At 44.7% G+C, this 16,909-nt stretch overlaps 1 protein-coding gene across 1 annotated transcript; it reads right to left on the bottom strand.

The window, feature by feature from the left end:
* Positions 1 to 607: 607 nt before the first annotated feature.
* fxr2 (FMR1 autosomal homolog 2) lies at positions 608 to 16,848 on the bottom strand. The gene is made up of 17 exons (XM_080052229.1): positions 16,139 to 16,848; positions 13,250 to 13,302; positions 12,248 to 12,341; positions 11,640 to 11,711; positions 9,532 to 9,680; positions 9,281 to 9,374; positions 8,905 to 9,021; positions 8,645 to 8,815; positions 8,452 to 8,530; positions 8,149 to 8,306; positions 7,238 to 7,324; positions 5,352 to 5,571; positions 5,074 to 5,253; positions 4,328 to 4,522; positions 4,039 to 4,146; positions 3,435 to 3,523; positions 608 to 3,315 (listed from the first exon to the last, which is right to left on the bottom strand). Exons 1-17 carry the CDS (start codon positions 16,187 to 16,189, stop codon positions 3,205 to 3,207), a joined length of 2,028 nt encoding a protein of 675 aa, XP_079908355.1. The 5' UTR covers positions 16,190 to 16,848; the 3' UTR covers positions 608 to 3,204.
* Between the last annotated feature and the right edge of the window lie 61 nt (positions 16,849 to 16,909).

Genomic DNA, 16,909 nt, shown 5'->3' with positions numbered 1-16,909 from the left:
CAAGTTCTTCTCCAGCTCCCCAGTAAATAAAAAAGTAATTAAGAGTAATCTGTTGTGTATGATTATTCTATGAATAATATATAAGTACAATGTTCAGACATTTAGCGAGTTCCCTTGTGTCGAACACAACGTGTCTCAATGTATGATGGAATTAAATAGTTACATGTTATTTATTGAAGGCCATATTAACTGTTCCTTCAGAATTCAGCATAATTTATTCAAACTACACAAATATAAAATAAAGTTAAACACAAATTAACTGATGGCAGAAGTTATTTCTATTTAAATATTTAGTTTTTGTATGATCTGTGTGGGCATGCTTTTAGCACTTTAGAACAAATGGACACAATTGCAAAAAACAAAAACCATGATTCTGTAAATCCCATTTTAGTCACTATACTGTATAAAGTACCTTCACTTCTAATATAAAGAAGACAATAATATAACAACTTTAAGACACATTTAAATCTTCCATTTGTTTCTTGCTACTTTTTAAATTGCTTAAATAAAATAAAGTATTATTCAATGCCTGAATTATGTTTACTCTTGCACTTCACTTTTTTTTGGCTGCTGTGATGTGTTTAAAAAATTATGAAAGAACAAACTGTTCAGATAAATGTATACCAAACAATGAAAAGTCCTTTATTGCCATCAGAACATGAGTGAGAAAACCAGAGACAAAATCTGACAGTGAGGAGTCGACTGTACAACCAGCATACACACACACTCATACACACACACACACACACACACACGGCAGCCGGCAGTCTCCCAACAGGACGCGAGGGATACAGATACATAAGGAAAATACAGTACTCACACAATGAGGTATAAAGGTCAACACAAACATACCAGATAGGGCCTAGTCCTCCACTCGTTCACATGCAACTAACTGTATCCCCGTCCCCTCCCCCAAAAAAGGTACAAATACTCAAGTGCTCGTTTCATCCTTCTTAAAAACACAAGGTACAGGTGAGCAGTAATGTCTTAAGAGCAGCATCCGGGTCATCACCATTTTAAACCGCACTCCCACTCGTCTGTCTCTCAAAACCTTTGGTCATGTGGACGCTTGCTTGTCATGCACAATGTTGCCCTTTGTAATGTAATACTTTGTGAGACTGGGGAACTCGTGAGCAAAAAGGAATGAGTCGCATCCACCCACAGAAACTGGGACGTTCTGGTTGGCAGAAGATCGGGGGTTTTTCTTTCAAAGTCACAAATAGTTTCTCTCTCTCTCTCTCTTCAAGGTAGAGTTTCTACGTTAGTTGGACATTCAATGTGTACATTAGCAGCAATTCTAGTGAATGAAACAATGGCTTTGTGAGTCAGATTAATGACACCCTTTTTCCTCATGCACAGGACAGGCACCACCTACTACTCGTTAACTAAAACGCCATGCAAGTTAGAAAAATAGACTGCAAACTCACAAGACAGAGAAATCAAAGTTCATCTCCAGAGAAGAGGGTGATTTCACTTCAATTTTTTATTTCATTTTTTTTTATTCTAAGATGTGGAAATAGCAACAAAAAGAACTTGAGCTGTAACCAAGACAACAGTAACAACATGAGCAGAGAGCCACTGAGGGTTTTTTTCTACATTACCTCTCTTACTCTGCATTTGCCAACCCAAACTGCCAGGTACAAGGTACAGACCGCTTGGCTCCCCTTTTCAAAGTTTTTCCTATCGCGTTTCTCGACCGCATCGCACGCACGCACCCCCGGTGTATGCCTACTGTGTGTACCTGTAAGTGTGGGGCCTGTGTGTCATGTGGCTCTCGTGTCATTTGAAGCTGTCCCAATCCCAGTCGGCAGTCTCCAGGCCCCTAACCCACCCCACCCCAACTAGCAGCACCCATTCCCAGGAAGGTGGTCACCACTTGTGTGCATCCGGAGCTGCGCGCTGCAGTGGTTTATCAAGACACTTGTGTGGGCCGCCCTCCTGTCGGACACAGAGCAATGAGGCACGGTATAGTTCTCTAAGTCTAAATCTATAGTTCAAGTCTGTCTGGTCTGGGCCTGTCCTGTTTTGCAAGGGGCTGTGTGGGTGCCACCCTGGACCCTCGAAAAGACCTAAGAACAGGTGAGAGGAGGAAGTGACGCCCTCACCCGACACCCCCCTCAGGCCTGTTGATAAGTAGAGATGCCTCACTGTGCGACCCGCCCAGGGCTGCCTTTTTGTTGCCTCGCCCCTCCCCCAGTTTGGGTTTTTGTGGTTGCCAAATCTCTTGAACCGTGCACACACACAAACACACACATACCCGCGCACGTCCGTACGTCCGTACATACATACACGCACGCACGCTCCGACGCCATCCGTTCTACCTCGGAACCGAGGGACAAGCGCCTTGAATTTTTTTGTGTTTGGCACCAGACTTCGGCCAGTCACTGTGTTCTCTCCTCACTCATTTTTAAGTCATCACTCCCTCACAGGTCTGTTTCTCTTCTTGGAACCAAAAAGGAAAAGAAAGAACAAAACCTGGAAGATCACCTCTCCCTCTTTTCTTCCTCTCGGGAAACAAAAAGCAAAACTTAATGGAAAAACTCATTTTTTTTATTTCTTTTTTTCTTCTTTTTTTCAAATTCAAGGCACAATGTCTATCAATATTCCAATCCGTCTGTCTGTCTTTCTCCACTCCAAGGTACAGTGTGCGAACATCGCGTCACATAAGCTATTGGACTGTCTCAGCTCGTGCGCCGCTCCCTACAGCTTTAAATCTCTCTCGTCTGTACGTTTAACACTGTTAAAGAGACGCGTCTGTTTTGGTTGAGAGAGCGACCGCCAAGTCCAAACCAGTGATAAACAATGAACAAAATTAACAGAACAAAAAGAAGACATAAAGAAGACAACCGTTTTCAAAAACAAAACAAACAAAAAAAGTCTCGTCCTGTTTCTCGTATTTCAGTATTTTTAAAAATCAAGTCATGTCCACCAGCTCTTTTTTGGCAAGCTAGTTGTTTTTTTTGTTTTTTTTTAAATAAGCACTAAGTACTGATAGATAGGATAGCATACACCGTTAACGTGTGTTTTTAAGTAGATGCGTTTGTCGTTTTTTTTGTACTTTTTCACTCTCATAGTATGAATTCAGGTATTTTGTCAGGTAATTTTCACTCATCTGTTTAAGGTTTAAGTTAATGCAAGCAGGGACAGAGTTTGCCATGGAGTCTTGCTCTAGACTTGGGTTCGCGAGGGGGCATGGCCGGCTCTTTACGAGACCCCGTTGACCAAGGTCTGGGTCTCGCTGGGCGAGGTCATGCCCTTGCTGGGGGAACGCTTGGAGGGCGTTCGCTCGGGCATCTGGCCGTTGGTCCCGTTCTCCTGCAAGTACAAAAAAAAGAAAGAAGAAAGTTGGGAAAAAAGTGAGATTATGTCCCAACAATCTGATTTGTGTCAATAAAACTAAAGTGGAGGTCAATGTGTGCATTCCCTGTGTGTACCTTGGGCTCTGGGCCAGTGTGGTTCTCCTTCTGGGGCAAGTTCTGTCTGCTCTGGGACTCAGGACGGGATATGTAGTCAGCAACAGTCACTGTAAGCAATGGAATCCGTTAGCTAGAGCAATTGCTAAGGGCTACATTTAGAGATACACCTATACATTTTTTTCAGTTCTGATCCGATTTGAACACTTTCATTTAGATATCTGCAAATACTAATACTGAATACAAAGCTTTTTTCCTGAATATAACTATTATATTTTATTGTTATTGTTATTATGTGTAAGGTTACATAATAAACCACTAAATTAAAAGAGAATAATACAACAATGCAAAACATTTAGAATTGAAGTTCATCAGAATGGGGGTGAAAGGTCTGGATTGGCCTCATTATCCTTTGTAATAATTTGATTTGTGATTTGGGGAATTACGGCTATATCGGCACGGAAAATGGATTGGATTTATTCCATTCATTGTGCATACAGATTATCTGCTGTTGCTTAAAGGATAGCCAACAGTGTCCCTTTAATAATGGAACCAATACCACTGAAAATCCAGCTGCCCAGAGGATGGTGGTTTAAACATTAAACAGTAAGAAAGGGCTACTTACCACTATCGGCAGTCTGTCTTTCGCGGCTGGTTGAACCTCCCTCTGGGCGGTTGCCACGGTTCCGACGGCGGCGACTGCGGTTGCGGCGCTGAGGTCTCGCTTCTTCGTCTAATGAGAAAACATGGGTTACCATCTCTGATCACATCACAGTTGGGAAGCTTTTTTCTGCCTTCATTTAGGCCCCCTGCTCATTTACAACCCCCTGCTTGATTCCTAGTCATAGCAACAGTTTATGCCTTAAGTTATCATGCTTCAGGAGGTGAGATGAATGCAGCAGTAAAGTTCTCACCCAGTCCGTTCTCGCTGGGTGTGGCCTGGCTGTCAGACTCGCCGGCGGCGTCCATCACGCTGGGCTCCTGGTCGTTACGGCGACGGCGGGAGCGTCTGCGGCGGTCTCCTCCCATGCCTTCTCCCACGTCTGCGTCGGCCAGCTCTCCCTCACCCTCCAGCAGGGAGTACGGGTTACTGTCTGGGTCCCTCAGCACTGGATTACACAGAAAATTATTTGAATATTTTATTATTCATTTGCCCTACTTTGACTGCAAAGTCTTCTTATAAAAAAAAACTGATATTGTGGGATGACTTAAGCTGACTAACTGGAAAATGTTCACATTTCACCAACGAATGAAATGTTGGGAACTTATATCCCTCTGAATCTCAGGTGAGCTCTCCTTATTTCATTATCATCAATCAATCTTTTTGACTGTCCCCAGAGGGCAATATGAATGCAGCATAAAATACATTAAAGGAGGAAAATTTCAAATACAAAAGCTGTTACTTGGAAAACAGACAACTTCTAAACAGCACCTTCCTCTTAAGATCGGTTTCTCATTTTAACATTATTGCAAGACCTCAGCAGGTTGAAAGCCAGCCTGTTCCATATAATAGTATTTTTAATATGATTTTGGAATGAGCTGTGAAAAGGCTGATACAGCAAAGAATACAAAAGCTTTAAAAGTTCAAGGGGTGAAATGTTGACACACAAAATAGGCTCAGTGAAGTTGGTATAGGCCCTCAAATGTATGATTTAACTACCTGAGCTGATTGAGTTGGATGGTTTGGACCCTGGCCCTCCACGGCCTCGTCCTGAGTTGGTTCCCCGGCCCCTGCCGCCCCGTCTGGAGCCCCTCTCATCGGCGCCTATGCCGCGGGGACGCTGGTCTCTCTCGCCGAGGTCCTCAGACTCAGAAGCGTTGGATTGTTCAGAGTTTGTGCCTGGATCAAGCATGTTTTTTTGTTTTTTTTTAACATAATTATTTCTACTTTAATCTCAAAATGTCAGTGATATTTAGCCCCAGCTCTTTAATTCTCACCGTATCCAGAGTATTGGCCGTTGGAGGGCCTGCGTCCTCGGCCGCGGCCCCCGTAGGTGCGAGCGGTGTGAAGTGAGTTGCTGCTCTCGTCAGTCAAGTAGCCCTTCTCCCGCTCCACGCCGGGGCCCCCGGTCCGATTGGCAGGCGCGCGGTAGCCGACTCCGATCTGACGCAGCTGCTCGTCAATCTGAAGACGCTCCATGCGAAGCTGCTCCACTTCCTACGAGGCAGGGAAGTAGACATTTTTTTTTCAAACAAAGTCCGCCATTTATGACACAAACGAACCAAAACTATCGTTACAATTTAGGCAAGATAAGCAATGCTGTTTTTTGCTTTGGCAAAGCATACGTTACTACCCCCCAGCCCCACTCCCTTACTGTACACACACACACACACACACACACACACACACACATTAACATATGTTTTTTAAAATTATTTGGCTAATAATAAATCATTCTCTATTAAATATTCTATATTTCCTACAAAAATAACCGCTTGATTTCTTTGGGTTGAAATGTTTGCTCTTCTTTACCATGCGTTGTGACTGACCTTATTGCTTTGTCATCACCATTCAAACCTATACAACCATTATGTTGATGATTAAATTACTATTAAACCCACGAGAGATTTAATTTATAAATTTTGCTCTCAAAGTACCGGATTGAGCCATTTAATGTTTTCTTTAGAGTGATTTCCTTCTTACATGGTCTTACAAACTCCCGTGGGAAACACAGAGTATGACATTACCGTTGTTGTTTGGCCTATCACATACACACTCTGCTGCATTGAGCCATACCAACTGAGCTAAGGGCGCCCCAAGTGGCAGCTGTCTTAATGGTAGGAAACAGCAAACATTTTCCGGATGTGCCTTGAATGACAGAATGGATGTGCAAACACACTGAGTAGAAGTGGATTATCCCCATCACTTATCTCTTTGGACAGAGACTAAATGGAGTACCACATTGTGTAGTACAAGGGTAGAGCTTCGCAGTCCGTTTGCTGGCTCAGATGTCCTTTGCCCTTTTGTTTCATGAATGCCAAACTGGATTAGACAGATTAGGGTTGTTGGGATTTTTCTCAGGTACCGACATTTTTTTGTTTGTTGGGAAAAGCAATTGTTAACAACTAGAAATTTGAGGGACCGTGACCACAAGTCCACCTACGTTCAATTATTTTGCCTGGATCACTGTAATACCAGACACATTTTTTACAGTTGGCCACATACAGTGTGCCATCTCTATAGATACGGGGGGAGTGGGCATTGACATCTAATGGCAGCAGTGCAATGACAGCACTTTCTATGGCCGTATAGTGGTCGGCTCATTTAGAAGAGAGGGGGGGGGGTCTCACTTAACGGCGTGACAGCTGCCTCCACCAACGACAGCTGAACCTTAAGGGAGGTGTGAAGGAAGTAAGGCAGGGGCGGGTGGAGAGGGTGGAGTTGATTTTATTTTTGGGTAGCTGAGGGTCCAGATAGCTGGTAATCTAAACTCCGACGTACCCGTCAACCCCCCAGCCCAGGGAGAGGAGCTATTTATAAAAGCACATGAGGTAAGGGCAAAATGAGGCCCTCTCAGCAGCTTTTCCCTCATGTGGCGCTGGACAGGAGGGAGAAAGGTGACCAATACCAAATGACCGCTCACATACTCCCACACTTCCTAACAGTGGTCCCAGTCCCTCTGTGCTTCTAAGAAACATCTTTCCTCAACTGAGTGTCCAGATGTTTTTTGTTTACGGATTCAAATTTTAAAATGGCTGCAATTTACAACCAAAGAAATAGTTGTAAACAAGCAGGTCTATTTTTTCTGAAGTTATTTGAGTGACGGGAACAGAGAAAGGGGCTAGTGGCGCCTACTACTGGGGAACTTGGAGGATTGACTGACCTGGAGATAGGACACGTGGTACTCCAACAGAGCCTGAGCGTTGCTGATGTTCTCTTTGGTTCCCACGAACACGAAGGGAACCATGCCCTGATGAAAACACAAAGAGGAGGAGATGAACTGTTGAGTTTTTCTTTTCTTTGAAAGGAAACAGATTATTAAACAGTTTACATATTGAGCCCCATTGCTGTAGCCTGGAGAAACCAGCTGATCTCACAAGTTTCACATTTGTGTTTCTTCAGATCAGTATGGCTGTTCTACGATCTCCGTAGGGAGGAGCCCTGCTCCGTCCGTTAGTGGGGGGCAGCCCCCGATTAGTTCATGTGGTCGTCAATCTAGCCCCTAGCCAGACTGGGCCCTCCCCACCTTCCATCCGTTATTGTAAGGAAGCCCCTGATTGGTTCAGGTAGTCTTTGACGAAAAAAAATGGATCGACAAATAAGCTTGTGAGATATGGCTGGTTTCACATGGCTAGATTGACGACTACATGAACCAATCAGGGGCTTCCTTACACTATAAGGGGCACTGATTGACCCGGTAATTTTTGGACCAGATTCCTTCCCACAGATATTGGAGAAAGGCCAGAATGATATGCAGAATAGAAACAAATGTGAAGCTAGGGAACTACTATTGTTAGGGATATGTCACCAATTAAAATAAAAAAATCATATGAAGCACACTCAACAGAGACGTGTCAACCCATTAACAGAAAGCTGACAGCCAAGCACCCACACACGCAGTGCAGTGGGAAGCAATGCAAACATAAGTGTTAGTGAGAAAACAATAGCGACGAAGCAGCCGAATGGAACAGTGGCAAAGCACAGGATTCTACGCTCTGCGGCAATTAAGTAGCATTGCTTATTGTGAAGCATAGGGGGTAAGAGGCGGAGTTAGAGGCGGCGGGGTCCATTCACCTCTTTGCCGCTGGCAGTGTCGTCCCTGCCTGCCCCCTGCCTGCCTACCTCCTCCCGGGGAAGCTTTTTGTCATTGTCTCCCTCGATCCTGACGCGGACTACGCCCGACTTGTCCACGATCTCCTGGATGACTTTGCCGCTTTTTCCGATTACTTTGCCTGCGCGGGAGAGAAAAGAAAGAAAAGGGGATGGTTAAAAGAAAGCCTTGGTAAGGAGAAAGTATATTTGTGTGGTTGTAAGGAATACGCTGTGTTCCACCAACAATAATGTGCTCCCTCATAGAATGTTAAGGAGCTCACTCACCTACGAGGTTCCTGGGTACCTGAAAGTAGTCTTCTTTGAACTCAAGATACTCTCTGGCCGCCCTGACTGCATCTGGGGTCTAAAACACAACACAAGCATTTGACCAAAATCACAATACACACATACATTTCCATATACTGGTCCAATTACTGACATACAAAAGACACAAGACAAAAAAAATGAGGTGTGGTACCTCTCCGTAGATCCTGAATGTGCAGCTCTCCTCCTCCAGCTCGATGGCTGTGACACCGGGCACCTTCCTGGCCTGCTGGATGTTAGCGCCGTGCGAGCCGATGGCGAGGCCCATCAGGTCCTCCCTGACCTTCACCTCCTCCTGGTACGCTGATGCTAGCTGCTTACTCGTCTGGGGAAAGGGGGATGTGTTATAAGAAGCCATACGGACAGGCACATTGAAAAGCTTCTGGAAGGGTGACGTTTTTTTTTTTTTTTTACCTCCAAATGTTTGGTGGCTTCTTCGTTGCGGGACATTAGCATGAGCTTTGTACGGATGCTGCGGAAATGCATGTCGCTCAGAAGAGTGGCACGCTTTACTGTGGTTTCATTTGTAGACTGTGGAGAGAAAACCAAGACGGGATTAAGTTATAATATATTAACAATCGAGTAATCTTTTAAAAGCACTGAAAGCTGCATTTGTTTGTCTAGAAATCACTTAAGAGACGAATCCACAGAAGTCCTAACTAATGCAGTTAATTCCAACCTTTTCAGATTTCTATTTGAGAGTTACTCCAGCTCGTTTGTAGAAAATGTCCATGTGTTGATATGTAACAAGGCCATTCAATTGCTCATGAGGTATTTCTGAGTTACTAACCAGCACAATGAGTTCGTGTGTTTGGGCACTGTAGAAGATGCAGTTGGCTCCGATAGCTTTCCTGAAGTCTTTGTGGATGCTGTCATTTTCACAGCTGTCGGTAAACAGGAAATAATCCACAGGAGAGTCAGCTGAGTTATTCACTTGGCAGCAGCATTCGTTATAACATCACCGCACTCGAAGAAAGGTGTTAAGACATGTGAAAACATCCATTCATTGTAGAAATCAATCTGCAGTGTAAGGACACTCACATGTCTCTCAGGTCTTCTGGGATGGGGATGGGGACCTTGTGGAAGGAGGTTCGAGAGGAAGGGCTGTTGGGGTTGAGGGGCCGGATGCGCTCCGCTGTGACAATCTCGTTGTATGTGGCGTCGCAGGCGGCGTATTCAATCACGTAGAACTGGAAACGGCACGAGAGATAGAGATTTTTAATAAAGCAGCCAGACACACCAGAAACAAGAAAAAGGTTGATGGCTCTGATAACCAATATGAATTGAAAAAAATACACCTGGGCAAGGTATACTGTATACAGAGCACTGCTCTGCGTCAAAGAAGCATTTAGTCTAAAGCTTCTGTAATTTATTTCAGGAAGCAACACTGCACTCCTTTCCAACCTCCAAGTTTGTGAAACAAAGAAATGTAAGGAAAAAGACAGATGGGTCATGGGGGGAACTATGAGAAATGAGGCAGCGAGACAAACGCTGCACACTCCATGCTCAAAAGGCAGAATTAAAGCCATCAGTCAACGTTAGACATTCCTGCCGGCTCTTATCAGACTGCTCCAAATAACAGCACTACACCAGCAGCAGCAGCAGGAGCAGCTCCCTTTGGCACAGTAACACTACAACTTGTCTTTTCCATATCCCACTGACCCACTATTACACTATCCAGCCCCATGCTGGATACTAAGAGCCATTCCTAGTTGAAATTATCAAAAAAAAAATATATATATATATATAAAAGATATGACCAAATAAGGAAACTGTTCCCGTTACCCTGAGCCTGGTGCAAATCCATTGCGACACAACAGGTCAGTATGAATAAAGCACAAGGTGAATGGGAAATATAATATGAAGGTACAATGTCAGCCCACATCAGGACTGGCTGACTCTTTGAGCTCATTTACCCAGCACAAGTTATCTTACTACAGGCCTGTACTCTACATGCAGTGTACAGCATTACCCTGAAACACTTCCTGGCAATATAACAAGACAAAGTGAAAGTTAACTACTTGGCCTCTATTTCTCTATTAAATACTGTGAAACAGTGGAAGCTAGACTAGCTAGATCTTATCACTGACACAAGATACCATCTTCTCCATAATATTTAATTATTTTTCTGACTAAATAGCTCCAGGATATTTAAGGTCGAGGCACTAAAACTCAGGAACAATTCCCCCGGTGCATCCGAGACACTGTCAAGATTAGGCAAATTAGGCCGGATTAAAAAACAAGAACTGCATGTTTTTGAAAGTGGATTGGAGTGTACATGACAACGCAACAAAACAGCGTCATTCTGTTCTTCGTAATTTACTTGATCAGAGGAATGAATGGAGACATGCAGGAGGTGGGAAGGGGATCTGAAAAACACCATTAAGGCAACAGGCATCTTATAGGCCTTTCACACCAAAATGAACCAAGAGTCAGTTCCAGGCTGGTGTTGGGGTCAGTTCAAAACTGGTTACAGCCTTATCCCAGTTATGAACCGGTTGGTTTCACATCGACCGGAGACAGCCATGGAGCCGGCAAGAGAGCAACGTCATGACGTCACTGTAAACGTGTGTGTACGTCACCCGACGCCGCTGCTCTTGTGGCTAACGCTAAAGCTACCGCTAGCTTTAAGCACAACAACAGCGGCGAATACGTCTTATTTTTACACTTGTTGGCTCTCGCTTTGCTTTCTTAAGCAAACAGGACCCATACAGCGTATTCTCGCCGGTCAATTTGATCGCTACGTTCGGTAATTATGTTATGTTTACGTCTCGTAGTAGCGGTGTTTTTAAATATGGCGGGCATGAGGTTTGAGTTGCTCTGGTTGGTCAGGATAATCCCTCCCCCAGCCGTTCGCGCAAGCAGTTCTTATCAAACCCTGCTCAATCCTGGGGTATGAGTTCCCCCGGTTTTTACGGCCCGGAGCAGGCTCTCTGGCGGTGTGAAACCAAAACACTGGCTCTAACTCCGAACAAGCCCAGAACTAGCGCCGATTTTACGGCGGTGTGAAAGGCCTATTAGTGGTCACTCTTCTGCTTTGGTATGCATCAGCAGCAATGGAACCATTAGTACAAAAAGATTTTTTTTTTTGGTCCTCCCCAGTTGTATTCTCAAAGATAATGTCCAATGGTTCTATAGCAGCCACTTACCTCTCCCTTCATCATTCTGACCCGGGCCAGCCACCAGCCACATGGCTCCTGTTCGTTTGCCCTGGAGTAAACCTATAAGGAGACACACAGTGAACGATAGCAGAGTCAGAAACTAAAAACTATGACTGTGACGCCCATTTAATGAGCTTTAAACAGTTTGAAGTGGAAAACAAGATGTGACAACAGTGGACAAGGATGTTCAGCAGGCAAACAGCAGACCTATGCTATGCGGTATTTACAATGGAATTTTACCAATGCACTGTCTCTCTATATTCAGGCAGACAGGATGCATAACGTACCACTTAATCATTGTGTCGTTTGGTTTGGAAAAAATGCTAATTACATGACATTAAGTTGTTTGATATTTTAAAGACGATATGAGTTGTTGTGAAACAAATAGTAGCTGAAGCCGTTTCTGCATTTATTCTAATAAAACAAATATTAATTTTTTTACGTTTTTATAATTTGGAGGTCCTGGAAATGTCAGTAAAAAAGTCAAGAGTAGCGGCTAATGGTCCGTCTGATGGAGAGCAAAGACACAATGGCCTTGAGACAAGAGGTTAAGTGGATGAGAGGAGTCAGAGAGGCGCAAAGCAGACAGGCCTTACCTCCACCTCCTCTCCTTCACCGATATCCTTGTTGTAGTCGGTCGGCGGCGGCAACCGCACGTCGCTGAAGGGCAACTGTCTCTCTGGCTGCCAGCTTTGAAGACAAGACAGAGACAAAACACAATCACCTGTCGGCTCGACAACAATCATAGGGAACAAAAGGGTTCTTCTTCACCAGTGTCATATTGGGAATGCAACGAAAGGGGCGCATTACCCGCTCAATGCTGTGCAGCACATTAACAGACATAATGAACATTAAAATTAAAAATGGCTCGTTAACTTTAATAAGGAGGTTGGGGGGAGTGTGTCCGGACAGTGAGTGACTATGTTCATTGCACGAGGACCTTATAGAAACTTGAAAATAGCACAACATAGGGCCATAAAGTTGGGGAAATTAGTTGTATGTAAAATTGGAGATTATTACAAAAAGGGACACATTTAAACATTAATTGAAAAGCCTTTTTAATATCATTATATCAGCTACTCCAACATCACCATGTGCTCAGAGCAAGTAAAAGGAGTAGGTGGGGGTAGGAGCCATCCCAAAAGCGACACATGCCACCGCTCTGCCACCCCCCTCCCGCCCCTGCATACCTTGGGTCACTATTTTTAGGGGCACCCTGCTCTAGACTCTGAGCCAACTAGATAAAGCTGGACCCAACGGGATTGTGTGTGTGTGTGTGGGGGGGCGGGGGGGAGGGTGGAAAGAGACAGTGGGTGGGGCTAGGAGTGCTATCAGGATGGCAAGGGCAGGAGGGGTCAGGACAGGAGGTAAGAAAAAAAAAAAGGAAAAAAAGAAACCTTAAAAGACATATGTGGACAGCTGCATGCAAAGACCAGGTGCTGAAGAGGACCATTTTAAAGTCTCTGTAAAAGCACTCTGGCCTGGAGCAGTTGTCGTAACTCTCAATCACCACAGCTCAGGCTTAATTTGCGTGCGTATGGACTGTTTGTCCAAAAGGAGAGACACAGGAGAGGTTAAAACAGACAGAGCCAACTTACTTGTTTTCAAAAACAATTGTGAGGGAGTCTTCGTGGACATCTTTGATGTAACCCTTAAAGAAAAGCAGAGGAAGAGAATGTTATTTAAGTGAATGCAAAAGACAAGAGACAATGATAAGGGGGGTAGAGCTGTGAGCGTTTGATTTTTTTGTGCATGTAAACAACCCAGATAGGCGACTTGTGAGCCGCGGTAGACCGATGCTCTTATTGTTGCTGGCTTTTTGAGAGTTGAGACGTCACATAACTGACGCAGTTCTTTGGTTGAGAATTCTGTGCTGGATTTAAGGGATGGGGAACACTTAAGTTCTCCTAGAGACAGTACAGGCCACAAGGAAATATCTCACACTCACAACAGCAACATTTAAATAAACATGCTTTCTTTTGTGAAGTTGGAAGGCTATAGTTTTACAAAAGGCATGGTCATGAGAGCACATGTTTGGGGAATGGGGGGGGGGGGACAGGAAGTTTCTCACTCTGCTCATATGGACAGATTATGAGACAGCCCAGAGACCACCATTACGAGAGAGATCATTATGATTTAAAAAAACGTGTTCCTTGTCCGTCATTGACCGTCCACAAATCTCGTCGGTGGCTCCAAACTTTGAACAACAACCCCACCCCCCCAACGCTGAGCACTTAAGAGACAGGAGGAGAGCGGTGGGAGTGGCTTGTCTCTCAGTGTGACATAACCGTATATGGGACAGAGAAGTCGGGCAGTCCCTTCACTTGTAAGCATGGGTGTGTGTGTGTGTGATTCAGGATTCACCTGCTGGATCGGGGTGCCCATATTTGCATCGCTGGGTAGCATTTAAGGGTCCAAATGAGTGTGGAGTGGACACAACACCCTTTTACATTCTTTAAGTAGTCCTCTTTTACTACAACCCCCTTGATTATCAACAACCACTTACTGCTGTTTGGAACACACACACACCTCTGTATTGACACTAGTGGTTGGCATCATGCTTCTGGAAAATAGGCCAGCAGACAAGACAAAAGGTCCGACTGTGTCCAGTGTCTAAAAGGTCACAATAGTAGGCAGCTGCTTGTAACCTGTTATGTCAGATTTGGTATTGTGTCCACCAAGTGCTACCAGGTCAAAGGGCAGGTAAGCTCTCGTTCTAGCATGACAAGGCAGGTTAAAAATTGGGGGCATAGAGGGGGGTCACAAGCGGTTCCCTAATGACGCTGCTTTAGCACATCCATGCTGCGAACAAGACATTTTTGGTTTGCAGCCTTCTTGACTCACGAAAATGCACAAAAATAGTAGCATCTTTTTTACCCACAAGTAGGTAGCCAATGGTCTCATATACGTTCCTTTGATTATACCGCTTATGATAAAACATAAATGTGAGTTTGGTGGATGAAAGATATCCAGCCAGAAAAAGAAGATAATGTGGAAAAATCACTAAGCATTCAGAATTCAAAAGTTTGAATTCTACCTTAGGCTTTTATTAGCATCACTATGTGCTTGCTGCTGAAAACGAGGCAGGCTATAAACAGGACAAAGTGCCATTTTCCAGACAGGTGCTGCATTGCCTTGATAGGTTCATAAATATGATCCCGATGCATAGTTACAAAGAAAAACTAACTGACTCACACACCGACACAAAGGGTGAATGAAGTGCATTCAAGAAGCAAAACCGTTTACTCTGTGTGTCAATCCCAACAGGGGGGGAAAGCAATAACGCTCTTTGGCCCACTCACTCCAATCAAGGACGGCATATCTCCTGGAATATGACATTTAGGATGTTGATAACACAGTTAGGTGTCCGTCTTATCCGCTACAAAATTAAGGGTGAGATTGCGGACGTCACAGACACGAGTGGAAACAGTTCATTCACGCCAGAGCCAAACTGTCACCCTGTAAAACAGAACGACAGGTGAGGCAGCATGAGGAGAGTAAATATAGGCTGGTTGCTCAAACGCCATGTGGTCGGTCGACCAGCAGAACACCCGAAGGAGAGCGTGTGGAGGAAGACATTTGTTTAAATGAAGGGCAATAAAAAAAAGAGACGTCAAAAGAAAGCGGGGAGAGTAGCTTGGGTTTATTTGCTTATCCACAACCATCATCATGGTGTCAACTTGGATTGGAATTACCTACATCTGGTTGTTTTTTTGGCAGTTTATACTCTATGAAATGGCAATCATGTCAGCACCTGCAATGTTCACCGAGAACGGATGCAAGATAAATTAAAAACACATTGATATTCAAGCCGTCTTCTCTTAAAATGTATCTGTAGAATTCAATTTGCAGTCTCTGAGAAGCATATTTTAAAAGGATGTGTCCCAGCAGCAACAAAGACTTGAAGGCATGCTTCTGGAATATGAATGCATACTTTCTTCTGAAAATTAGACAGAATCGAAACAGAAACCGACACTAACTCTACTTTGTCAGAGCAATACACATGGGATGTAGCTCAGCTTCACTAGTGTAGCTAGTAACCTGGGTTGGGCAAAAAAACAAATATGAAGTATGTGAGCTTCGTAATGGAGCCTCTCATCATACTAACTGTCTGTGTAATAGCCCTCTTCACTCATAAATGCTTTCTTCAAAACTAATGGGATCTTTCAACGGTATAACTTACAGTAATATTGCAATGTTTAATAAACTATATAAAAAAAAATATATATATATAGGCCATGCATGCCATGGTGATGACAAGAGGACCTAGCTTAACAGCTAACTGGAGCTAGCTACCCAACCCACAATGGCCAGCCCTAATAGAACGCAAAACCATCCCTTTTCGTCATAGGAGAAAGTGAGATAACGTTAGTCATGTCATGGCTGGCCGTGCAGAGCTCGGAAGAATGAAACCTAGCAGTTTTTCCCTGAAACAAAACTTTCATCTGGGACCACTAGAAACTACGACTGTCTGTGAGCCATGTTACCTTGTAGAAGGCCCCATTCGAGCCGCGAACTTCCACGGCGAGACCGTCCATAGTACTGGTCGGTAGGTCCCCGCGGCTGAGCTTGTCCGTAGCCGTTACGACTCCCGGAGAGTCCGGTAACGTTACCACCTCCAGCTTCGCGGGGCCTTCGCCGCTCTCCGGCCGCTTGTGGATTTCCAGTGTGTCGGGTGGTGGGAGAGGGGCAGAGGAAAAGGGGCTGGGGAGATGGGTGTGATGGTGTCAACTAATGCAACGCAGACGCCGTCTCCAGCGGCAGCGAGTTGGGAAAGCTCCGTTGTCTGTTTTCGTCCGAATAAGGGGTTTGGGCGCTCGCGAGCTGAAAGGCACCGCCGCGAGCGATGATTAAGTCTCGACGTGCGCGAGGAGGAAAGCCAAGCTAATGATGCTACGGCTGGAGGCTGCTAGCTGATGGTTAATTAGCTGGGAGGCTAGCTATCAACACCTTGATCCCGTCAGTTTTCTGGGATGCTAGCTGGCTAGCATTGGATAGCCCGGTTGCAGTTGTTGGTTGTGCGTGTGGCGCAGTCGTTGTGTTGATTAATTTCCCAGAAGTCGTCACCGGGGGCCGTTTCTTCAAACGGGGGTGCAATTTTTTAAGCGGCGTTTCTTCTCAAAAAAAAATGCGTTTGAGGTGCACTACCGCCCGGCGACTCCTTACTCCAACTACCCGTTACCACAAACACACGCCGATAGAGTGAATCAGAGTGGGACTGAATGACCTCGAACACCCCACCCCTCCGTGACAAACAC

The sequence above is a fragment of the Ammodytes marinus genome (assembly GCF_949987685.1).
Source record: "Ammodytes marinus genome assembly, chromosome: 23".
NCBI classification, from domain to species: Eukaryota; Metazoa; Chordata; class Actinopteri; order Uranoscopiformes; family Ammodytidae; genus Ammodytes; species Ammodytes marinus.
This window is presented reverse-complemented; position numbering and strand designations above follow the sequence as displayed.